The following is a 27,130-nucleotide window of genomic DNA, read 5'->3' as shown; positions in this document are numbered from 1 at the left end:
GAGCCCGCCTTACGCACACACTAAATCTTGAATCTAATGAAATCAATGGTGATTAAGATTGCACCTTGCTCTCAGGTAAAAATATCCCCATTACTCTTTAATTACATTGCTGAGGCCAACATTTAATTATAGAAAATTTCTGCATAACATTTCTATGTTGTGTGCTTGTGAGGGAGGTCTTAAGGATGGGAGCTGTGAAAAAAGTGATATGGGGAAAGGAGAAAGAGAGAGAGAAGAAATAGGGGAAACAAGGGGGAGGGCGTGTGTCAAACACATCAGCACATTAGCACACTGTTTGGCTATGAGAGAGGCAGGAGGCCTCTGGGGAGATGAATTGCAGGGGTGTGTGCGTGCGTGGGTGTGTATGAGAGAGAGAGAAAAACAGAAAGGCAGAGAGAGAGAGAGAGAGAGAGAGAGAGAACCTATGTGTTTTCATGCATGTGCTGGAGAGAGTGTGTGCATGTATCTTCCCAGGAGTGCACGTGTGTGCTTTTGAGTGTGTGACATGTGCAGCTCTGGAGGTGAAGGAGGAAGAGAGGGAGGAAGAGAACTTCATTCTCCAACGAACAGCCTAAGGCCCCTGAGAGCAGAGATAGATGAAGAATGACATCTTAAATAGTATGCATCAACTGAATACCACAAAGAAGAAGAAAAAAAAACGAGCACAGAATGAACCTGCCAGCACAAACTCCTGATTGAAAAAGCACTTGAGTAGTTCAGGGTGGCTCGGGCACCTGTAAGATCTCCCTTTGGAGGTTTCACTGAACCAGGAGGAGAGGGTACCTTGGAGGAGACTCAAGGTCTGACCCAGGACACACTGTGGGAAATATATTGGGAAATATGGTCCCAGCAGGACTAGGGGCTACACGACCCCCCCCAGGTATACACACTGGAGAATAGCTGCTCTGCTTCCCATGTTGTCACGGTGACCCTGACCCACACATGTAGCAAGGTCATGGATGACTGTTGAACGGGATGTAGTGGAGTTGAATTGAAACTTGTACTTCAAACAGAGCGCACTAGGTTCCAACCTGCGTGTGAGCAAGCATCCATCCTGCTGATATGTTCTTTTGCAATAGCTCAACGTGGATTAATCAGGTACAACATCAAACCAAGCCTTCAGCTACAGCGCTGGGATATGCAGCACTCGCAACTGCACCCATTATGTGGCATTCTAGACTTTTTCGACCACAAAAACATTTCATAAAAAGACAGTTATCTTTCTATTTAGCATCTGTTTTTACACAACTGTAATGGAAAAAAGATTGGTGCATCCATGAAAATTATATTCATTAAATAAGGCAATAAGATGCTATAGATTTCTCTCATCACTCTCTAAAAACCATGCACATAGTCCACTGGATTAAAATTGTCCGTTCTAATCTTCTTAGGCTGGATTTTCTTGCCAGCATACATGTTGGAAACCTATGCATGCTGTGATATACGACATGCTGAACCTTTGTTCTTAAGCCAGGATAGATGTCATCGGGTCAGATGAAAAAAATTTGATCACAATGGATTTTGTTTTTGAAGATAGTGGCTGTCTGACCTGACTGACCATGACTGATGAGCAAACTGTAATGTTGCATTTACAATCACGGGAGCCAATTAACGGTGTGGAGGATTTTTTCTAATTAAAGTAAATCTTTTGTTTTTGTATTTCTGGTTCTCATTACACATTGTCTTGTGTTATTCTGAGCTGCAGTGATTAAATCAGAGTGTAAAAACAGCAACAATCAGCTGTTACTCCGGGCATAAAATAAACTTCTGACCAATAAAAAACCAATAATTTCACATCAACAATTTTTTTACCTGTCATTCAGGACTTTTGTCCATGTTGGGATATTTTTATGTCCCAGTGATCTGATTCATCAGTGTTGACAGGTTGTGATCCTATTCTCTGAAATTAACCTGCTCATGAGCAGCATAAATTCAGCATAAGTTACCATGGTGATTTTCCCGTTAACCTCGCTAACCCCTAGAACTGCTTCAGAGCACAGGCCTCGGGAGCTGAGTTATCCACAAAGGTATTCTCCTCCAAATGGACCCGATCATTAAAACAAGTAAAAACACTGAATAAAGAAATTTAAAAATCAGTTTTTCCCTGATGCTAGCGATTGAAACAGGAGGTCTTAGGCGAGGTCTTTTGCAGTTCTATAGTATCATGGTATTTCAGAATAATTATCATTATCACTTACAATGACCCTTAAAGAATGAAAACAGGTCTTTTTTAGTTGAGAAAACATAATATTACTATAATTGAAACTCGAAATCTTTTTCAGTTAAAGTTGTAGAAAAAGTTTCCCTTTTGAAAATAACTGAAACAAAGGTAGTATTCTCTGTCCAGATGCAGTTTTTGCAATACTGTAGATAAGCAGATGTACACAATATGAAAAATGTCAATTTTATTACCACCTTATACCTTTAAACCTGTATATTGCTGCAGCCCTAAACAAGTATGTAGGAGAACTACAGTCTGATGCAAAAACTGGAATGGCCCTATCTAGAGCCAGGGATCTGCTCTGTTTGTAGATATAAACCACTCATTCTCAGGTGACAAAAAGATAATGGTTCTTAGTTTAAGGTGATTATGAAGTAATGACAACATAGTTATGAATATCATATACCATTTCTATCAATAAATGCCCCTTAATTCTAAACACTGGACCTTTAAGTACACAAAACTACATCCTAGGTGATGTAGATTATAAAATGATGCCAAAGATAGACAGCTGGGGTTGGTAGCAAGGTCAAGAGCTTTCAGGACAAGTGTACAGACAGACACACACAAACTAAAAAAATACACACCCCACTATTCATTTAGATTTGTCTCTTGCTGATCTACCACTTACTGTCACAATGAGTAGACAGAGAAGCTTTGGACAGGGAAATCTACCCCTCAGCAAAACACATTCACGCTGCTAGCCAGACAGAAAGACATAAGAAGAGAGAAAGGCCCACTTCTCTGAGCCAGAGAGAGAGAGAGAGAGAGAGAGAGAGAGAGAAGAAAGAGCAAGAGAGCAGTAATACGTTTTCATCTGAAATATTAAAGCCTCTGCATTAATCTGTCTTCCCTCTCCCTGGGGTGCTAGTGAAGGCTCTTGCTGTCCTAGAGTTCTCTGGAAAAGGACAGAAGCTGGCTACCTCACCTCCCCTGCTCTATAGGCCAGCACCAGCTCTCCACCTCTCCTCTCATAATGGCCATTTAAGTGTTTGTGTGGGAGTGGGCTGTGTGGTGAAGGTTTTCTGAAATGGCCGCTACTGCAAACACTGTTCAGACAATTTTGAAAACAAAGGATTGGCTTAATTAAAAAATAATAATTTTTCCATATTTACCCATATACTTAAGAGCTAAGAAATGATTTTCCGTTAATCTATTTGTTGACTGACAGAAAATTTTGATAATGAATTTATTTAATGTCATTTGTCATGCAAACTGTTAATGGGTCAAACATCCAAAATGTGAGAAATTTGATGATTTGATCCACTTCACATTACTTCGAGCTGAAACAATTTGTCAATTAAACAGTTGGTCGAAACCAGAAATAGTAAAAAAAAAAAAAAAAAATTAAAAAAAGGTTCCACAATCTTTGGTTGAAGGTTCTCCTGTGTGAAGAATTGCTATTTTTGCTTGTCATATATCAAAATGGACTAATTTTTGACATTTTGGGAAGCTTTGATGAACCTTTTCTTTCACTATTCTTGTGACATTATCATGAACTAATGGAAAAAATGATATACAATACCAACAACGTTTCCCACACATTAATTTATTTGTGGCAATCCACCATGTTTAAAATATCTGCTGCTACATATTTATTTATTTTTATTTATTTTTTTAAATTTATTTTGTTATTTATCTACTAGTGATTTACGAGTGCAGAGCAAACTCTGGGCACAGGTGGAGCAGCAGTTCTAACCACATCACTTATCCACCCCATGACTCGTGACCCTAAAACTGCTGCTGAGGAGAAAAAAAAACCTCCCAAAACAAATTCTGCCTGTGCTGTGTTCATAGACCCGCAAACATTACCAAATTAAGAGAGGGGACACAGAATGATTAAAAAAAAAAAAAAAAGGACACACAGTTTTCTGACCCTGCCACACATAGATTCGAAATTTGTAGGAAACACTGTTCACTATTGTTTGACAATCAGACTAAACAATAGATTACCACTTAAAAATTATTCAATAATAAAAATGACCAACAGTTTTCGCCCATGTTGAAATAGCAAAGTATAGTTTCCTGATTGCACATCAAAGCTGTAATGGCGATTTCAACCTTATATATAAACAGCGAGGTGGTCAATTTTTTAACATTCTTCATTATAGACTTCATAAAATAATAACGGGTGTTAATGAGCACACACTCAGCTGGATGTCCAGGTCCATCAAAGCCTTGAAGCTTTTAGCACCTACTCTTAATGTTCTGCTGGCACCTTATGAAGGTAGTGGCACCCATCTAGCCTTTATCTAGGCCACCAGATCCACAGCTGGACCCATCTGGCCCTGCTATCTCCTCTCTCTGTCTCCTGCACAGACACAGATGCACGTGTGGACACACACGACATCCATCAAGTATACACACACCGACACACACACACACCAGCTGTTGTGGATTACCAAAGAACAAGAGCGGGTCTATTGTCTGACTTATGCCCAGTCCAGTGTTTGATGGCGTTGCCCTAGATGTGACCCAACACAAAAGCACCAGCTTGCTTATTATTATATACTACAATACTGAAAGCTTTGTTTTAGATACCAAGCATAAATGGATAGAGAATGTGCTTAAAATAAATTGCAATGAATGGCAGGTAAACTCTAAATTACAGTCCTGTATTGGGTCGAATACCTGCAGGTACAGTCCCAGCTGGTCGACCTGCAAAATCGATGATGATGGTGAGAACGAAAACATTCAAGTCAGATCACAGGTGTTATATGACAATTATTTCAAAAAATAAAAAATTAGAATAATAATGATTCAATCATATCTTTTAACATTTTAATCCTCTGACCGCTGACTTTGTGTGTCTCCCGCACCAGCTGGAATATAGGAGCCGCTTCAATCAAGTGTGTTACTAATGTCTGCTGCTTAATATTATGAGAATGAGAAAAAATTATTAATGTCAATGTGCATGATCTTATTTTCACATGTATGAAATAACCCAAAATGATAACTTTAAACCAAGCGGTGGTAACCTCTGAGGCTAAAATAAGGCCACTGTGTAAGTGCCAAAAACTGCTGTTCATTAAATGGTCACTTGAGATTGGCTCCAGAGGTGCTCCAAACAGATCAAATCCCCACTGATACCCATGGTAACTAAACAGCTGAAAGACACATGTTTAAAGCGTGGCATAAAAAAGCAGTTTTAGTCTCTATAACTAATTACAGCACTGATGGTCAATTTCATTTTGTTTTATTCTTTTAGAATTCAGGTGTTTACATTTTATTAAGCACCAAAGTAAAGCATATCTAAAGCGGGGGGACACTTGAGCTTAAACTGTCTGTGAGGCTTGAGGCCAAAATGTCGAATTTGAGGGGTCAAAATGGCAGCCAGCAAACCAATGGGTAACATTTCGGCCCTACCTACCCCACCTACCCTGCTGGCATCGTATGTTTCAGGACTGTTTCAAATTAGCCCACTTTAGCTCCATGCTACCAAAATTTTGGCTAAATATTGCAAAAAGCATATCACATTTGTGCTGAGGGATACTGCAGTTTGTGGTCCAAAATCTGACAACTTAAGACTCTCCCACACCGTGTGCCAAGATGACACCCATGTTAAATAATACCCTGTACTTTATTTTCTTATCCGATCAAGCCTTGACATGGCCACTCAGAGAAATGTGGGTTCTTTTAATCAAGCCAGTTTCCACTTCTGAGAAACAGGAAATCTGTCTACCCCCCTACCTTCATCTATCTTCACTTCCCTCCATACATTGATCTTACACACTGACCCTCCAATCTTCCCCCTACCCAATCTCAGCTTAATCTCCATTATTCTCTGTAATGCCACAGAGTCCTTCTGGCTAGAAAGAGCCCCCCACCCTCCAAACTCCCTGCCCCACCCCGCCCATCCCATACCACCCCTACTCGACACACACACACTCAAAAAACTCAGAGGGAGTGCAGTCTTTTTGTAAAACAGACGATTTAGGAGTAACAACATGCAAAATAGTCACTTGGGTACCCAGCTGAGGCTTTAAAGCTTAACTTACTATGAGGGGGAGAGGGTGAAACCGGCGGACTGAGGCAACTCCACCAATTGCTTTCCCACAGCTGCGATAAAATATTCCATCATATCCCTGAAGCATCCCTGACTCCAGCTGGGATCAAAGAGTATACTTGATGACTGAGAGAGGAGTGCATATTAGCGCCGACAACGGCAGTGTCTCGCTTACACCGCACCCTTCATTCTGTTCCATTAATAGCAATCATGAAAAAAACAGATAATAGGGTTTGGTGTTCCCATTTCCTCAGTAAGTATAGGTACATAACAGGGGAGTAGAAAAAGCCATGTCACTGACATAGCACTGTTTTTTCATAAAAGTACAATGAAGAGAATTTATGTTGTTGGCAATTTGACAAAGACTACAGTGTATTAACAGCAGTTGAAAATATCAAGTTTTGAATCAAGCAGCATCACCTTATTTGTATGTCATTTTGCTGCATGCTCACTACTCAAAAAGATCAAAACAGATTCCACATCTCGCTCTGGTTGTATTCCTTTCAGGCTGTCTGTGACAGGTGTTTTATTGGGAGGAGCGCTGTTGTTGTGGATGTCCTATCAATGATTCAATGCAGCACATCAGATGGAAGAGCAGAGGAGACGGAGAGAAAGATGTCTCTGCCTGGATATTCGGGGGGAACTTTCAATATATAATTCACCGAGTTGTCTGACGAGTTGGGTGTGAATGTGATGGATGCTCTCTCGGTCTCGTGAAGATTCAGTGTTCTTAAACCTTGGATCTCTTTGGCCACTTTGAGCATGAACCGCACAGCCAAATGATCTTTTGATCTGTACACTATGCAGCTGAGGAGCTGCAAGACTCCGCACACAGGCATCAAACAGGTGTGTTGCACTCACACATCTTTACACAAGGATAATTGACAACTAGCTCCTCCATTTAACTCCGAAGCACAGCAGGCTGTGTACAGTAACTCTCCACTTGCGCGAGCTCAATCAACTCGCCATGAGTAATCAAACATCCATGAGTGCCATGAGCAATAAAAACATCTGGTACACTTAAATCGGCGGCTACAATAATATTAAAGTGCTGGCGAGCTTTAATACTGACTACACGCTGTTCCCATGGAGCCTTTGTGCAGCCGCCATATATTCACAATTGCGTTTACTCAAACAGAAAAGGACGCTTGACATGAATAACGTAAATGCCATTTCTGTCCACCATCGTTTTTTTTTTTTTATTATAAAAAGCAACTACAAGGCTACAAAGTCCAAAGCATGTGTGTGTACGTTTGTGTTAATCGGCAAGCTCGGGCAACAAATCCATAGAACAGAGCCATGTAAGATGGCAGATTAGGGGAATATGAAACACACTCTGGAGTGAGCGCTAGGCAAGGGCTTTTGTCTTGTTATCTTCGGGAGTGAGTTGACATTATCCCCATGGATAAGGTTTTACCATGCATGGATTACCGCATGAGACAAGCTGTGCACGCCCCCAGGAAAATAACATGAGAGGACCTCAGTCGATCCCTGTCTCCATCTCCTTCTCCATTCAGGCTCCGACTCTCACTATTCATCAATGCCATGATCAGCACACCTGGGGCTTCTGACACAGTGTTTGAAAATAACGGCGTCTGCTATAACTTCACAAGGGGCATTAGGCCATCTTTCTTTCTCCTTCTATTGAATAATTGGGCGCACAAATACTTCAAAAACCCAAACAATCTATAACCTGTATCGATGTTTTATTTATAACTATACATTATGTTTACAAAAAGCGCCCTATTGTTAAAATAATGTGAGTTGAAAGGATTGCTGCACTAAAAAGACAGGCAGAGGCATGCGAACGTCTCGCACTGAAAGCTGACTGAAAGAGACGTCTTTTAAGCCGTCTGACTGAAGTCAGCTCACTATTATCCGTGGGAATGGTATTCCACAGTTTGGGAGCAAATTTTTAAAAAAGCCGCAAAGTTCCAATTTTCTTCTTTTGCTTCTCAACATCTACACAGCGAAGGATCAGACTGATCATAGTCTAAACACAAAACAACACAAGATCAACAGTGCAAGCCAGTCCTCAGCCACATAGAGCTTTATGTACAATGAAAAGTACTTTAAAGTTCTGTCCTAATGACACATGGAGCCAGCGCTCTCCAAAACGCACTGTGCTGTGTTAAAACAGCTCATCACTCGACTTTAACTTGACTGACAGGCTCTCTTTTTGTTTTGATCACAAGACTAGCAGCAGGATGTAGGATATTCTGCAGACTCTTAATAGACTTTTACGGGAGGCGAGAAGAGCATGTTGCCAAGGCAGCGCTCTTGGCATAAAATATCCTCTATAAGATGAATTTACTCAACAGAACCACCAACTGAAATAGTATTACAGTGAGTTTACGATTTCACAAAGTTGTTTATCCCTACAAAAAGACAATAGGGGTGTTAACATTTGCCCCAATATTCCATTAATAATCAGAATAATAGCCAAATCACAATAATAATGCCTCGTGTAATAATTTCAATCAGAAGAGACTGGTCCAATACAGCCCATAAGGAAGAATTTTACAATCAGGTTAAGAGTGGTGGTGTAAACCCTCGATATTCTGTTCAACAGGAAAATATTGGTGCCCAATAACCATGTAAACACTTAATCCGATTTTTTCTCTCTGGTGGGAATAAAATATTTTCTTTTTGTACATTTGCACCTTGTGTGGGCTAACATTTGGTGATGTAGCTGGTTGAGCACCAGCATGCTGGCATCGCCATTTCCAAGCGCCTTCCTCTGCTCATCTGCAGAGAATCGTTCAGAAATTCAAAACTGATTTAGAGCTCTGCTAGTGCTACATTCTCATGTGAGTGCTTTTTGATTTTGCAGCAGTATCCTTCTGTAACATTGTTGCCAGAGGCTGCAATGAGGAGTCTGTGGACATAATCACATATTGTTACAAGCAGAAGTCGCCTGCATATGAGATCTTCAGGGAACATTTGTAAATTGTCACATCAAGTAATAGTTTGCATGTGAGTTGTTCAGGGGACATCTGTAATTCATAGCTACAGAAAATAACCTGGGTTCCCAGAGGAAAAGCAAATTCAAAATATCATCTCTTCTTTGTCCAGCTAGCACAGGCTGGACAAAAAAAGAGCTCAGTTTTATATCAATAGAAATTTTAGCTTTTTTCTCATACTTCTTAAATTCAGTTCCTGAGAAACAGCCTTCCTCTTGTCTCAGCCCGATCCTAATTCGAGATATTAAAATGCTCTTTTTTCCTCTCAAACAGCACTGATGTTTATTTGCCTAAAATAATCCACATTTGAGATAACAGTCCATTCCAAAAGAAAACTTGGGGGGTTAGGAGGAAACAGATCTGAATTTAGTCATCTTCAAATAAAAAGTTGATTTTTTTCAGATGAGACAAAGAAAAAACTATTGTGAACAGCATTTTTTTCCTCTGGGTTACACTTCTATCACTTCCTACTAAATTGTATCAACAGGTGGAACCACTTTTTCTCCTTTAAATGTATTTAAGGGATTAAGTTTTCTTTTTGGTTGGAAAAAAAACATCATCTTCTGTTATGTTTTCGGTAGATCAGCAAGTGGAGTTAATTTCCACCAGTCCAAAAAATTTGGGGCATGCATCTTTTAAGACCACTTTATTCAGCGTCCATGTAAACAGTTCAGTTGGAATCTCTCATTAGAATGACTTCAGACTGAAGAATAGTTGTCCATGTACCCACAGCTTCCCTAGTATCTTTCTTATAAAAGGATTATATGAAATGTTAGAGTTACGCTTGACCTCACAACTTTTCTCAGAAGTCTTAACAGCCTTTTTGAAAGAGTCCCATTCTTTAAAGGACGTGTTTTTGATTTTTAGGACACTATCTGATACCATGTTGAAATTGTATTTTTTTTAAAAATAGTGAGTAGAAAGCATGTCAAGGATTTCCTTTCCTTTACAACTGAGGAGAAAATGGTTCTGATACTAAAAAATGTATTCATATATTTCTGTCCTCTGAAGGAGTGACTAGAGCAATTTGTGAAAATTGTGATTTTATTGTTCTTGAAATTCCTTCAATTGTGCATTTGAAGAAAAATACATTGCAATTGTGTAATGCTTTACAAAGTAAGAGATTTATTTTGCAATCCCATATGACATTCACAGTAACGTGAACGGCCATGATTATGTAAGGCACTGAGTGGTCCTAGAAAGCAATGACTCAGCACATTGCACCTATGTAGCTATAAGAGTTAGTATAATATGAAGAACTTAAGGGTTTCAGAGGCCCGTATGAAAAAAACATCACAATAGATAATAACAATGAGATGGTCTTGGTTTCCTTATCATAATTTCCTTGGGAGTTCTTTGCAGGAAGTGATGACAGGAGGTAATATGGAATGATGAATGATACTCTTATCTCTTCCGGTGCACTCCTAAGATAAGAGCTCTCATTGGCTGCTATTCATATTGTCAGTGATGTGAGGTGAATGAAAGAAACCCACAAAGAACGAACTGAGAGCGAGGAGAGCGGCAGGAGTGTGCCTTAAAATAGAGGACAGGAGGATGAGACGAAAAAAAGGAGAAACTAAGTATAGAGGCATGAATGATAGTGGGAGGGAGGAAAGAGAGAAAGAGAGAGAGAGAGAGAAAGAGAGAGAGAGAGAGAGAGAGGTGACCTCTATCTCCACCTCCACCTCCACCTCCACACGCCACAACAAGCCTCTCCATCTCAACCGGGGCACCATGGCACATTTCCCGTCACTGGGGGTGGCAGCAGGCCACACATTGCAGTGAATCAATCCGACTGCTGCAACCTCCGCAATCCACACTTTTCCTGCAGGCTCGTCATGTACCCAGATGCTATGTGTGAAGCAGTGCGAGTGAGAAATCATGTTCCACATGCCGCGCATACCTCAGTTTGAAGTCGTGACTTCAGTATCTCTTCATGTTTTATAAAGCGATCTTTAGATAGAGAGACATTCAGAGGGAGTGATGCAAAACTTTCTACCCTTTATACCTTAAAGCTTACGTTCATGCCAACATGATAAGTTTGACGTGTGCGGCATTCAGAGGGATTATTGCTATATGAATTGTTACTTGAGTATCTATATAAAAAGAAAATGTAATTTAACATTAATAGGACTCAAAAACATCATATATCATGCATATCTTATATTCATACAGACGGTGCTCTCCTTTTATAACCCCTCATACAGCTTTTAAAATGTTGCTTTAAAAGGGTATGTGGGCCATAAATATGTTTTTATAATGGTTAATGAAGGCTTTATGCAGCCACTACAGCTGTAATCCCTCCAAAATGGGACCATATATCCAACTGAATAAGAACTCAAGCTCCATAATGCCTAAATCACACACGGCACTCTGGTTGTGTTGCCACTTTACAGTCCCTTGGACAAAAGAAAAACTGGCTGTTATTAGATCCATCGCACCCAACCAAAAACCTGCCTCACAGCCACATGCGCCCCCCCACACCTCCACCTCTAGCTCCCATCCCATCCCCTTTCCGCGTTATTCGTTTGCAAATTGATAACGGAACCAGAGACCCCGCAGGGTCCGTAATTCAATATTGGGATCTAACAGTCTCAGATCAGATATGATGGACTGTAATCCTCTCTGCGCTGCCACAGCCACATGCACGGCCATATCTCAGTGCCCCTTGAGCTATCAGCAAGTCGCTACGTTCTCTGCACATGAATGAATGAATGAGTGCATGAATAACTGGTGTTTTTGTGTATTAGACACAGGCTAACACTAAGTACCCATTCCTAAGATACAACAAAAAGGCACTGTGGCAGACTTGTGGGTAAGTAGGCATGACAGCATGTGATTAAAATGAGTGAGTTAGCGAGAACTCCCCCAGCACTCAGAAGCATCGCCACTACCACTAAACCCTTAAAATTGTCCTCTACTCTCCATTTCTTCCAATTTGAAAAGATGTAAAGTGAGGGAGTCATGTTTGGAGACAATAATGATCCCACTGTTTACTTTCAATTAGGATTATTTCTTTCCTGAGGCTAAGAACACCTTTATTTCTCTGTGGAAACATTAGAAACCATTACATTTGTAAGGGGGAGGGGGCTTTTCCCACATTTATGAAAAGAGATGAAGAAAAAGAGGCCAAATGAAATAAATCCTGATTCTCTGTCCAGGGACCTCTAATATTATGAAAGGCCACATATTGCTATTGGTGCCTTTTGCCTCTGAAAGACAGCCTTTGGAGGCCCACTATGGTACTGTAAAATCCTATACCGTATTTCTGCCATTAGACTCCTGAGCATGGGACATCTCAAGCACTTTATAAAAGGGAGGCTTCATCAATTATTCACACTTCCGGCAACACACATTCCACATGTTTCCCTTCCCATACATTAATATTTCAGCCCGTACTCCCCCCCTCAATCCTCTTCTTCTCTCTGCCACATCCCGGTGGACATTTTGTCTACATAAATCAGACAGTGACATTAAGAAGCCCTAAGATGGCCTCAGTCAGTACTTACAGTAGGCAAGCTTCTCCTCCAACAATCTATGAGTCCCCGGACTGCTGCCTCGAATATCACTCAAAAGTATCGGGTAAACTTCACAAGATATCCATTAAAGCAGCAACATAAAGTGTTACTGGTATGTGTACATACTTACAATTGAAATGTTAGACAGAAGTTGCTGTAAAATGAATCATTTAAGAGGAGAATTCACAATTAAAGCGTTCAGATAAGTGTTTTGATCTTGCGTGGTGAGATTTTTCTCTCATCTGTACTTTTAATGTCTTGCTGAGGACTTTTATTCACAGAGCCAAGTTCCCTGCAGGAAGCACTTGGTCCCACCCCTTTCAGCTCTAGGTTACAAAAGGTTAAGGTTAGGATTAAGGCCAAAGTTGTGGTAAGGGTCTGCCAATCCAACCGAAGGAGGCAGGATATGTAAACAGCCTGAGAGGAAGTGATGCCTAAGAGGCTCAACTCAAGGATCAAATGTCCCTTGTGTGATGGAGGATGGCACGTAACAACAATTCAAGGCTAAAATCTCGGATGTTGCACAGTAGGTACCATACTGGACCGCTGAGCCGACCTGACACTTTTTGCGAGCAGTTTCACCCCCGTGTGTCCAAACCATTAGTGTATCGCTCGTGTTTACCTGTCAGTGCTAGCTTGTTTCACTCCAGCAAAGCCTCATCAGCATTATGCATTGTGATAATGTATGATAAGTACAGGACAGAGGGAGAGACTACTAGAGAACTGGCTCTCTTCTTGCACAATGATATAAGGCTGCAACTGATGATTAATGCCGGTATTATTTTCTCAATAATTGGGTTAAACCATCTATATATATATATATATACATATATATATTATATATATATATATATATATATATATATATATATATATATATATATATATATTAACAAACTTCATTTAAATAAATAGTAAATGTTTTTTTTTAAAGCCCTATATAGTTTCCCAGAGCCCAATAACATACTCAGATTGCTTGTTTTCCAACCAAGACCAAAATATATTTTTATTTAAGTTTCTAATTTTTAAACCTCTGTCCTACTTTCCATGTTTTTGTGTCAAAGTGACTGATAGGAACAACATTTTTTGAAAAAGCTCCAGTATTGAGCGAGACTACTGCAAATGGCAGCGGCAAAACAGTGTGCAATGCAACAACTTGGGGCATGTTTGCGCTGTCAATTGACGTCCGCTTCAAGAGCTTGTCATTACAAGGCTCTGACGTCATTATGGAAAGGATCCCTACAGAGGTACAACTTCTCTGTTAAAGACAAAGATTGTTTTGGTTTATTCAGAAACAGGCCCAAAATTGCTATCGCCAAAGCCGAACAAACTTCATTTAAATAAATAGTAAATGTATTATTGTAGATCACCCTCCATTCAAAGTCGACAGATAAACAAAATAAAACTCACAAAAACCATTCAGGTTAACCTTTTCACTGCTCCAACAATCACTAACTCTGGTTTGGTTGAAATGATTCTCAATGTACTCAGTTAGATGTCAAAATATGCTGACTCTCTGCAAACTTAAATTACTGTTTTATTTTTATTTTTAACGGAGTCTGAAAAATACAGAACAGGCCCTTAAATCCCATTTGAAATGAACCAGAGAATGATGGCTATTTTTTTTTTTCCTTTTTTAAAGTTGGTGAATACTTTCCTGCTAAGTGATTTGTCTACTACTACTACTACTCGGCAACAGTTACTACTCTTACCAAAAGTTTGTGGAATAAAGCTTCCTTAAAGTCCTTCTATCCAGAACATGGCATAATATCCCATAGATAGACACACACACACACACACACACACACACACACACACACACGGTGCCATAATGCATAAATCTGGGAAAATGTAGCATAATACACAGATAACCTCCACTGATTTACATAGCCTGCCGATTCTGTTCTGTAGGCTCATCATCATAGGATACATCACGCAGACGTCGTGGTGACAGGATGAAGAGAAAGACTCGAAAATTCAAATATAGATACCGGTAATACCTTGAGGGCAATCTGCATAAAAATGAGAGATAATAATAGAGCAGGTAGAATGGTGGTCTGAGATATGTAAAATGTCTGGCCAAGCCTCATTCACTCAACTGTGATGAGTATATGCCTTTACCTTGCAGCTGGATCCTTACTTCTGGAGCATACTCTCATGGTTTCTGACAGTCTTCGCCCCAATAAATTCATTTTTTTTCTCTTTTGTATCCAACACGCCCTATTTCTGTCCTTCTGCTCTCTCTCTCTCTCTTTTTCTCTCTCTCAGCCCTCCTTACTCTGGGCTTTCTCCCACCCTCTTCCTTATTGATTCAGTGAGGTTCAGTGGGTAGAGCACGGCACTAGCAATGGAAAGGGCATGGGATCAATTCCCACAAAATTTCAAGCATTCGCAGGGCTGTCACTCCAGGATAATTTGTCTGCAGGCTTACCCCACTGAATACACTGATGTATTCTGCTTTGTAATTGGTGCCCATCAGTGTCAAGTGTCTCTGCTAGCTAGATGTTCATGGCCAGCACTGCAGAATGCTGCACAGTTTCATCAATTTGCATTTGCAAAGTGTATGCACACATCTATTACTGCCTGATGAATCTCAACTATGCCAATATTATAAGGATATTTCTTTCGTTTTTTAAGAAATATGTCCTCTTAATTGGAAAAAGCTTTGTTTTGAAATTGTATAAGCACATTTTTGCCCTATAGAATTTCTAACGGAGGCCGATTGGTTTACAGTGTCAAAAAAAAATTACATGTACAACATGTCTTAGGGCATGGTTTTTGCTAATGCATCTTCTAGCAAAGCTTATATGAATAATATCTATTTATGGTATTGGAACATTCATGCAAGCACTTTATGGATCTGAAATCCCCATCATTTTAAATAATTAAGCTTCTTTAAAGGCACTTAAATGATCATTTGATGTACAGTGACCTCTTTAGACAGACAGTATCACATTTGTCACGTCCAACAGGTATTTTCTAAGAGCAAAATGTTATTCTTTTTGACTGACAGCCCCTAGCACCAGCTCCACTGCTATTACTCAGTGTGTTAAAAGCATTGAGTGACTTTTCTGAGGCTTACGACAAGCCTGTGGAAGAGTAGATCTGCAAGTCACATGCTGAGACCAAGAAAAAAAAACTGTTTGGGTTCAAATGTTCTTCAATAACTTTGAGCCTAAAATGATAGAAGCTGAGGCATGAGAGCTTGCTTTCCAACGCGGAAAGATATTTGTAAATCGGTGCAGCTGCACACACACACACACACACACACACTGTGCAGAAGCAGTCCTGCTTGGGCCAGCGTCAACGAACAAGCAGAGCGTGTCTCAGGAGAGACAGAGGGGCCTCAGAGGCAGCCTGGCAAATCTGAGCCTGACCTCCCTGGAGAGGGAGAGAGAGAGGCAAACTGGATTTATATCTTTGTTTTTAATCCCCCTTACACGCTCCACTGGTCCTACAGTAGTACTTTGTGCAGGCTTTATGTATAGTCAGGAAAAAACAACAAAACAAAAAAATGGGGGCTTGCGTGTCAGGAAAAACATCCATTTCTGTTCTTTTTCTCTGTTACATTGTCTATGTCACTCTCCTGTGTTTTCCTAACTGGAAAAAAATGTGGCACAATATTTGACTGGCTTTTGACTCCAAAACAGTTTGATGATAGCCTGTTTGTCAGACTAAAATGCTATTTTGTTACCGCCCCAGTGTTCAGTTTAACATGTATTTAGCAGCGGCGTCCCACATCTTTATGTATATCAGCTCTCAAAAAACTCTTACACTGTTTGGATACAATTTTCATGTAGGTATGTTTTAACTGTGTTGTAACTGTTAACAGTCATCACCTGGCTTTTGTATGTTACACGAATTGTTACAATCGGCATTCCCACCTGGATCAAATGAGTCTGCAGTAGTCACAGATATTAATCGGCTGTGATGGAAATACAACATTAATACAGCTAAGAAATACAGCTCATTTTAGTCAATGCAGTGACACAATAATACCGTCCATATTCACCCAAGCAGTGCTCACACATTGATCCAAATTAGTCTGCACCGAGTATGAAAGAGAGACTGAATAAGGGAGAGATATCTATAAGTAACCACCATGACATTTTCACTGGCCTCTATGCTGCTCTCTACTGTTTATTAACCTGTTCTCCAGTTGGTTGTGACATTGAAGGTGAAACACCAGTTTAAAAAACAAACAAACAAACAAACAAACAAACAAACAGAAAGGCATGCTCTACTGCAGTCCTGTGTCCATGACTCTTGTCTACTGGCAGTTGGAAAGGAGTCTATCGCCCATTCTTTGGCGGATTAACCTGCGTTCAAGAAACCTGCATACACTCACTAATTTTGGTGGAGAGAGCCACAATATTGACTGAAATACTTGATTTCAAATGTTATATCTGCACCTACATGCAGGGGTGATTTCAACAGTATGGGAAGCATTTCATCAATTGCAAAACGACATCTACAACTGTGTACAAAGCACCACTGCTAGAAAAAATCCCAGGGGAAAAACAGTATCCATATGCTGGACGTCATTGTTAGGCGACACAGATTCTGCATTAATAATGGCAAGCAGAAGTCACCTTTACGTGACATGCCGATCAGAGTCACTTATGGTAATTGTTATATAGGATAAAGAAGCGATAACATGCTTGAAGATTCTGTTCACTTTGGACCCAAAAGGAAGACCTTTGCACAAGCAGTTCCAAGTCGCAGGATTAACTTTAAGTACTGAATCCTCCCCATCTATTTTCTTAATTGCAAAACGAGCCAACTGATAAATTGAACCCATGGGGATAACAGCAACCACACGTTTCCATCTTTTTGAAAAAAATGCCTTCAGTGCACAGGTGTTCTGGTTTAATAGCTGTTGTTTTACTCTGTTGATTTACAGAAGCCTTGGTAGCTGTGTCTGGCTCTCACACAGATGACAAAATGAGTCCCACCTATAAAGGTGCTGACTGATTCTGTTGTTTCCCCAACTGAGGGGGAAAACAGCTATTGATTCAGCTAAAGAGCAGACCTTTGAATTGCTAGACAAAAAATTTGAATGTGGCTGGCGAGTCACAGGTCTGGAATCAGGCTAGTGAGATGTGCACGGCATTACAACCACACTTCACTAAGGAAGATTTCTCACAAGCGAGAAGAGAGTGGAATTGGGCCCAGAGCCAACAAAGCGTCCATGGTTTCCCCAACAGGCATTCATTGTGCACTGCTCCATTCGCCTGTTATTTCCCTACTTCTGAGCCAATGGGGCCTGTATGTAGGGAGTGAAGTCTGATACATAATGGCCTCGGATAGAGAAAACGAAATGACAGATTCATGAGTGCGGGCACACACATGCTTCATGCTTGTCTTTGTGTTCACAAGTGTGCCATTTTTTTCTGTGTCGGTCCATATGCTCATGAATGTGAGCTGAGGAGCTAACGTGGAAAGGATGATAGAAAACACAAGCAAGGCGAAGCAAAAATAGATGGAGGAATACAATGACACTGAGAGCGGACACAATAACCATGGGGATAGGGGGAGAGCGAGGGAGAAAGAGGAGAGGAAAAGAAGACAAAAGGAGTAGGTAAAATATGTCATTATCCCCAATGGACAGAGCTTGTCTTTCTTCCAGGACACAGAGATTCATTTAGATCTTCAAGAGCAGAAGCTGAAAAAAGTGCAGGAAAAAAATAATGTTCTGCCTCCTTTCCGCAGTCCAGATTATGTGAAACCCGAGACCGTACCTTATAACTGCATTAGCACACAACTTAACATAAAATATGAGATCACTTGGCTGTGGATAAAGACAAATGCACCTGGAGCCATGTTTTACAGAGCGTTTCATCATCAGCCAAGACATTTTCTGTGTACCATTTCACTTTAAATAAGCTGCACTGCACAACTCTACATACTAAAATAAGAAGCCTCGTACATTCTAGCCTTAGAAGAAACTGCATTCCCGAACATACTTTATAAAAGGCTGTTTTGCCCCTAAGAATACGATGTAAGTGTTTTTTTATCTAATATAGCATATAAATGCTAAAACACAAGGGTTATGTGAATGAATATAAACAGCAGAAGGATTGTGTAAATAAAAGTAATACACAGTAAAGAGAGTGCATCAATATTTTAACCCATAAAAACTGTGTCAAAACAATGCACAGAGAAGAATAACTTTGCAACAAGAGCCGTTTAACACAAAGCTTAGCCTTGAGAAAAAAAAAAAAAAAGGAATAACAGTATGGGTCCATATGGCCTCAAGTTTCATGTGGTTTGAACCCGTGTGAATTCAATTCATTGATGAATGCTGGAAGGGATAACAAAGTAGTACAGGGATAGTTTATGAGCATGTTCTATTAAAATCAATGGATTTTCAGCTGTGGTTCTGCACAAAAAGAAATTGCCTGCAAAAATGTAAAATTCAGACCTCTAAAATGGGTGAATGCAGCAAATAAAACTAGTGAATTCAATTGGTAACAATCTTGAAATCCACTGGTTATCAGTCAGACACAATGAGCCTCTGGGGATAACAGACAATATTTCTGATTTTCTAGCCAGCGCAGGGTTTGCTACACATTTATGTATTTGTAGCGACCTGCCACGACTAAAACATCTGCCGCATGTATTGATTTTATATTTTATATTTTATATTTATATGATTTATATATTTGGAGCCTTACCATTCATTATTGGATTACATATGCCATTCAGTTATTGATTGGACCACACTGTTCATCGCGCTCAGTCTAACAGTTTGCTTTTAGCAGCAGCAGCAGCAGCTCCTCTAATCCATTAATTTGATCAGTGCCGACTGGGTCAACTGATTATCTACACCGCGACTCCTCAAACTGCTGCTGAAGGAACTCATGACAATTTTTGCTCTCTGCACTGTTGAACCGCCCATCAAATGTGACTATCATGTCAATACTGCTTGGACTACAAGTGGACAACGGAAAAAAGCCCACCTCTGATACCAAATATTGTTCCATTACCTACATATTCTGCATAAATGTGCAGTAGAGGTGCAACACTTAAACAAATATTTGTCAACTATTAAACTAATCACAACTTATTAGATAATCAATTCATCAGTTTGAGTAATTTCTTTCGTAGAAGAAAAATTAAAATTCTCTGATTCCATCTCCTTAAATGTGAATATTTCTTGCTTTCTTTGCTCTTCCGTGACCGCAAACTGAAGATCTTTTGTGTTCTGGACAAAAGAAGACATTTGAAGAGGTCATCTTGGGCTTTGGGAAAACACTCATTTACATTTTGACATTTTATAGACCAAACATCTAATCAAGAAACTGCGAAAATAATCAAAACTGATAAACAATGAAAATAATTGTCAGCTGAAGTCCTAATATGCAGATACCTGTTTGTAATGATTAATAAGGTATCAGGTCTTTCTTTAAATTACATATGCGCATGTTAAATATATCCATCAAGAAACCTTCCAACTATGCAATAAATTCTAATACGTCATAATGAGATGAAATGACTTCTTCAGCATGATTCCTGCCAAAGGTGTCTATTTATTCACAGAACAATTAGCCTGCAGTCATCAAGTGACAGCATGTCATTTATGTACAGATCCTTTAACCTGAGAATAAACTGTGTGAGTTACTCCTGCAGCAATTTTACTACAAGAAGAGACTTCAATAAAATATCATATTTGTGAAATGTCAACTGAAAAAAAAGACACACCCTGTTAGATCACTGTATTATAACTGTTTAAAATACCATGATATCCCTTCCAGAAATTGTACATGCCATAAGAGTTAAGAGCATCTGCTGTAAATGTCTGGTGAGGTACTTAGCTATTAAAATGACATTACTCATTGAAGATATTAATGGTCTTTTTCAAAATGTAGCAGACAGGATCTATTTCTACAAATATCCCTGTTTGTATAGGTAGGTTGTTATCACCGACGCTGATGTCGTCAATTATTACTAATGCTTACCAAAGAGCTTTTACAGTGCTTGCTGCCATGGTGATGCTTTTGACAAACAAGAAACAGGCTGAATGTTGATGGCTTACGGTTGTTCTATATTCTAGGAGCTTGATGCATTCTTTAAAGATTTGATTTACATTCAGTAATTGTATGTGCTATAATCCCCACAATTAACTTTAAACTCAATGAGCATAGCAGAGATGTGGTGGTGCCTGTAGAGTGCCACCTGTTGCCTGAAAGATATTTATTAAAATGCAGGGATACAGATTCCACAAGTGAACCAAAATGTCAACCCACTCCGCATGATGTCAATATGTAGGCTTGACACTTATCAACAACATCCACAAAAATGGACTTGTATATGGGGGAGCTTTTGTTAACTGAGGGCAGCTTTACTGAGCATGCTTTAGCTTTTGAAGGCTGTGCCCTTTTATAGTGTACAGTACAAACAGATGTGTCCTGATGTTCACACAAGGGGGGCTGCCCGCTTTGGCAGCTTTCAGCTGTTTGGCAGCTCTTTGCAGAGTGACGTAATTGACTCTGGAGCAGTGGATTATGCTGCGGGAGGAGTCTGAGGACTGCCTGCTGGTATTTCTGTACTTTTGTCACAATTGAAATCCATTGTTGTTGTATGAATTGAAACTGACCGCAGCTAATGTTTTCGCTCAATTGGGAAAACTACAAAGTTTTAAGCTTTTTTCCTCTAAAGCTATTCAACTGCAAACAGAGCACATTTTGTTTCATATCCAATGTCCAACCAGCTATGATGTTAAATATTTTGCCCTGGGATAAAGGAGGAGGAAATAATGTCACTTGATCACTGTTTGCCTGTGAAATCGATGTCATTGACGCTTTCCAACTGATACACGATAGGATACCGGAACTGCTGTCCAAACATATGATCCACACCAGAAATGTGGAGAAATGGTTTCAGTTTTCATATTAACGTTTTGTCATTGCCCTCTAGGGCACTCTGCTGAAGAAAAAAAAGACAGGAAATGGACAATTTCATAATGCCCTCCCATTGTAAATCCACTTAGCTTACATTTTTACCACAGCATGTTGATCACACTTCATGTTTGTCAGTGCATCCTTTGCATTTTTGCAACTGAGCTACAGTGAATATGCAACTAAATATAGCTAGATGACCGAGAGCAAAAAGTTTTAACTCAAAGCTGCCAATTAAATCCCATGTTCCAACAAAAAAAAGTTAGAAAATTGAGAACCTGGAGTTTAGGAGTAAAAATTCTACAGAGTCATGCACAGTCAGTGCTCATAATTACACTCGTATCCTGCCCCACCCATGTCTGAAAAAATGCCTTGTGATGTTAAAAACACGGCCCTTGTGGAGTGAATAATCAGGAAGCCTTCCTTCTTTACACAATGCTAAATACGCAAAATTCACAGCTCCCCTGCTTTATAACCTCTATCTCCCTCAAGCCTTTCCCTCACTTAGCCCGCTCCATCTGCCATCTCTCTCTACTCACAGCTCCCACTCTTCATCCCCCTGCTTTGTTATGCTTCCTGTGTTCTCTTCCTTCCTTCTGCCGTCCTCTTCTACTTTGTGTTGTTTTTCAAAGTGTTTCTCCCCCTTTTTACTCCATTTCCTACCGCATCTCTTTCCACTTGTCCTCTGCAACCTTATTCTCATCCTGACATCCATCTACTTTCCCCTCTGAGCCTTCTCTTTCTCTCTTGCCCCTCTCAGTACATCCCCGCAGTGTGAAAGTAGTAACTGCGACACTCTGCTCCCAGTATCCTCTCATCTAAATGAGATGTGTGGCCTTGCTATATCTGATTCCTCCAGACAGGAGGTGAGAGCTAACCTTTCTCCCACTTCGACACCTCACCAGCTCCTGTTATTTGTTTTCATAACACAAATATGCTGTCCTTGGTCACATCACAAAGCTTTAACATCCCAACTTGAGCAGACAAAACAAAATAAATTCTACTCGATGGAGCCCTGCTTTTAATGGTGCTTAAACCAGTGTGTGTAAAAAAAAAAAAAAAAACTCCTCCGGAGGTAAGATTCATATCGGATTAATGCACAAGTGAAAGATAAAGACGAGAGGGGTGAAAATACTGAGAATATCCCCTGATATCTGTCTGTGCTAATGAATACGATTAATGTTAAGCTGCTGGAGTATCCACTTTCCATGTGGATATAAAAGGAAATAATTTATATTCTCAGACCATGAGTCATATCAAAGCATATCAGACAAAGAGGGTTTTTTTTTTTACCCAGGCACCCAGTTATATGTGATAACTGGCAGCTACAGTGGCATACCATTATTACTACTGTAAAGGCCCAGAAATGAGCTCTTGCATAACATTCATCTCAGGGTCCACACACAAGCTCACACAACAACTCCCAAAAAGTGAACTCACGTGTTCGGTAGCGGTGGTGTGGGCGTGTAGCTGGGCCCTTGCCTGGGCGCCCGTGATTCCAGCGTGACGTTGGCTTGACCGGGGCTGCCGGCTGGGAGGTGGTTGGCTGCGCCTTGGCGGTGATCTTCACAGTAGCTGTAGTTGTGGTTGCAGTAGTGGTGACGGTGGCAGAAGTTTGCCCTGGCTTTGAGTTGGCGGCTCCATTACGCCCATTAGTGCTGCTTCCTTTTCTAACAGTGCTGCGAGGGGTGACTTCCTTACCGCTGAGTGGCGGGGTGAGTCGGGTGGCGCGAGTGGTGGAGGTGGTAACCACAGTCCCACTAACGCGGGTGCCGACACGGTTGTGAAGGTGTGGGACGCGGTTGCCATCTCCGTTGGCGGTGCTGCCATTGGCTGAGTGGTTTGCTGGGGGTCCAGATCGAGTTTTTGGAGCTGGGGCTGTACCATCCGCGGCTAGCGGCGTGGTAGTTGACACCATTGCTGTAGTAGAGGCAGCTGAAGTGGTGGTGGCTGTGGAAATGTCGGGCCCCTTGGGCATGGCACTGGGTTTGGAGAGAAATATAGGGTCCTGTCCAATGCTACCTTTGGGATCCACCAAATCAGTGGGGACATAGTCTTGGACAGATCCCACAACAATCCATTTCAGCAGCATGAGACTGAGTCCCAGTCCCACAAAGCCCATAACCAGGGGCACGGCACACAGCCAGGTCTGCTGGCGAGGCCACACAGCACAGGGGCCACAGCGGAGAGGGCCCGGGGCTCGGGGAGATGCCTGTTCAGCCCCTGGCTCCTCCAGCGTCATGGCTGCTAGACTGCTTGCACCGGAACGCTCACTCATCCTGCCGGAGCTTTTTCGTCTCTTGGGGTGTTCAGGAGGTCAAACAGGTGGCCAAATGATACAAGGGCATATACGAGGAAGGGGATGTGGTGCAGAAAAAAAGCTGGGCATCTTAACCCACACAATACCTAGCCTGTAGATCTACATGCACAAACATAAAACACATCAACTAATGCACAAGCACCCAACAAGCACAAGCAGACACAACCACTCACTGTCACCTACAACTAATTAAAAGCTGGCACAAATACAAACACAAGCAATATAACCTACACTCCCTCTGGCGGACAACAAAACCAAACACACACAAATATGCACGAGAATAACACACACTTCCACACCGCAGGTTATGGACAGGTGAGAGAGCAGAGCAAGGGGGCGCCTCACTGTAGTTCAGCGCTAACGAAGCGATGATAAATCCCAGGATGCTTCACTCCCTTGTTAAAAAAAGCCGACGTTAAAAAAAACGGAGAAGGATATCGATCCGCTTCAGACTGGAGCTGTAAATCCATGTGCGTGTGTGCGTGCGTAGATCAACAACCCAGCCTTACAGCAGCACCCTTCTCCACTCTCAACTGCTTGATTATCGGCCGCATAAGGTCCTTGAAAATACAAACCGCTGCTTGTCTCCTTATTCCTGTATTCTCTTAGGTTGCATTTGAGTTCATTTGACCTTTTCTACGCGCATCAGAAAGCTCGCTTTTCCTCTTGCAGGTGTCTTTGTCAAGTTTGCCTCTAATAGCCTTCCCGGCCAACCCCTTTGCTCGCTCCAGCTGTAATCCAGTGATGAGAGAGCCGCTGAAACTGAAACGAGGCTGAGGCAGAAGGATGCGATCTGCCAATGAGATGGGGTGGTGCTGCTGCTGCTGGTGTCCGGGCTAAATCCAAACTGATCCGGGTCCAATCCGTGCGCCGACAACACCACTCCTGATTTCCCCGGGATAACAGTCGTGTGTCTCCGAAGCTTGACTGTCTGAGATGATAGATCCGGTATCGGAGAAGAGAGGGAGGGAGGGGAGACCAAAAAAATACTAAAAAAAAAAAAAAAAAAGAAGACTCGATTACCTTCGCTGCATTCCCACAGTGGTGCAAGCAGCAGAAGGGGAGATGGAGAGAAGAGAGAGGATGGAGGGAGGGAGGGGGCTGCTGCTCTGAAAAAATGATGCGGCGGCTGTTCTTGGAGGCTGCAGACTAGGGAGAGACAGAGAGAGAGAGAGAGGATGGAGGGAGGGAGGCGGGGGGGGCTTGCTCAATCCGCGGTGAGTGATGTGGGTTTCACGGCTCCTATCCCATCCGGCGCTCTCCTCCGGTTCACCGCCGCCCTCAATACTCCAAAGTGACGACTAGTGACTGCCCCATCTCTCCCCCCCTAGACTCCACGAGTGTAGGTGTGCGCTGACTCCCTTATTATCAGCGAAAAAAAGAAAAGAAAGAGAAAGAAAGGAAGGAATTTTGGTGGGTAGAAATAGGTAGGGAAAACAAGGGAGAGAGAGATGCGTGTTGGCTAAGCTCTGCAGCAGATGCAGATAGGAGGCAGAGGGAGGAGGCGGCAGCAACAGCAACGTGCGCCACACACACACACGGTTACACACACACGCGGCGTGGAAAGGAGAGGCGCTGCCATAGACACACCCCAGGGAGCGGTGAGAGGGAGGGAGGGGGGGAGATGATGAGAGGAGGGAGGGAGGCAGGCGCCACCCCGATGTCTTCCACCAGCGGCACACAAGAGCAAACAAACCAAACACCTGGCTCATAATTTATGGGCGAGTTAGAGCACTACTTCAACTTGATACTCCGTGGGCAGTAGATGAATCCTTTATTTTACAGTTCACAAGGGACAGTAGTGCTTTGGGCGCGCAGCCAGCCACATTTTATGGGCAGCGCTGATATCAAAATGTGAGTGAAAAACACACTCAAAGTACAGTACAATCCAGGCTCCGTTAATTGGCCACATTTTACATTTGTATTGTGTTTATAAAAAGCCTGTAGCATAGCAACTATGCATGGATAGGACTTTGAAGGGAAGATATAGGTTCAGTGCAATCTACAGCAAATTGCTGCAACGCAAGGACACTTTCATAGATGACAATATGAGCTAAATAAAGGTTAAAACCACATTTGAGCCTGTATACTCTCACAAACATTTTGAGCATGCAGAAGGAGATATGATTTAATGCTAAGAGTATCTACGATTTTCTATATTAATGCAAGATTGCAACAGTTTTGAGTGAACAGTAAATTAGAATCACTGCTGGCTTTTCAACATTAAACCCTATATGGAGAGGCTGAGCATAACAAGGGGAAAGGGGGCACTAGCCATAAAATGGACGTCCAAGTAGGAAACTAATATAATTAATGGTAACAGCCAAAAGATGGAGCAGAATGTGATTTTCCTACATTATTATTACTATGTGTATGTTTGCTGTTTTGTTTTTTAAATGGCATATCCTTGTTCAAAAGTTACTCAATGTAAGAGAGAACATTAGAGAAGAGCACCTGAGGGGACAAGGGGAAGAGATCTATTTGTTTGTTTATTAATGAATTAACTATGTATCACTGCATTGTCTTGCTGTTTTCAATTCTGAAAAAAATAAAGGAAAAAAAAATTGGCTCCACCAACCAGTCAGGTAAAGCCGCAACAATTAATTGATTAGTTGTCATCCATTAATTCTGATTATTTAAAAACTGCTCAAATCAGTTTGAGCAATCTATAAGGAAAAAAAAAGTTGTTGTTGTTTTTTTTCAATTCCATCCTCTTGATTTTGAATATTAAACTCTGATCTGAATAGTTTGGGGTTGTGGGCAAAATAATTTGAGGATCTCACTGTGGGCTTTGGAAAACACTGCAAAGCAGGTGTGTTGGCATGGCTACACATTAGCCTAAACTAAAAATGACGTTAGATTCAGGCAGATGCGTTTATCTCTAGTAATTGGTTACAGAAGATCAAATCCCCACACCTCAGAGAAATCAGTTTGAGTAGATTCAATGTCAGACTGAAGATAGGAACAAAGTGTAATGAGTTGACAATTCTGTCTAGTATCAGAAAAACACCAAACAGCTTAGCAATTAGTCAAGAAAATAATCATCAATGAAAACAATAATTAGTTGCATCAAGTTACAGTTTACATCCAGGTCTGTCCAGACTCACATAATGTATGCAGTGAAGTAAATTTAATTGTGAAATACGTAAGAGTGATCACTATATTGAAACGTTTGATTCCAGTATAAATGATTTACTGTGAG

The 27,130-nt window shown here is 41.1% G+C and overlaps 1 protein-coding gene across 1 annotated transcript in view; it reads right to left on the bottom strand.

The window, feature by feature from the left end:
* nrg3b (neuregulin 3b) overlaps positions 1–23,886 on the bottom strand; it is a 243,443-nt gene extending 219,557 nt beyond the window's left edge. Inside the window, exon 1 of the mRNA XM_042508234.1 lies at positions 23,049–23,886. Coding sequence (XP_042364168.1) covers positions 23,049–23,886 — 838 coding nt within the window. The remainder of the gene's footprint in view (positions 1–23,048) is intronic.
* Positions 23,887–27,130: the final 3,244 nt, after the last annotated feature.

The sequence above is a fragment of the Plectropomus leopardus genome, chromosome 19 (assembly GCF_008729295.1).
Source record: "Plectropomus leopardus isolate mb chromosome 19, YSFRI_Pleo_2.0, whole genome shotgun sequence".
Lineage (NCBI taxonomy): Eukaryota > Metazoa > Chordata > Actinopteri > Perciformes > Serranidae > Plectropomus > Plectropomus leopardus.
This window is presented reverse-complemented; position numbering and strand designations above follow the sequence as displayed.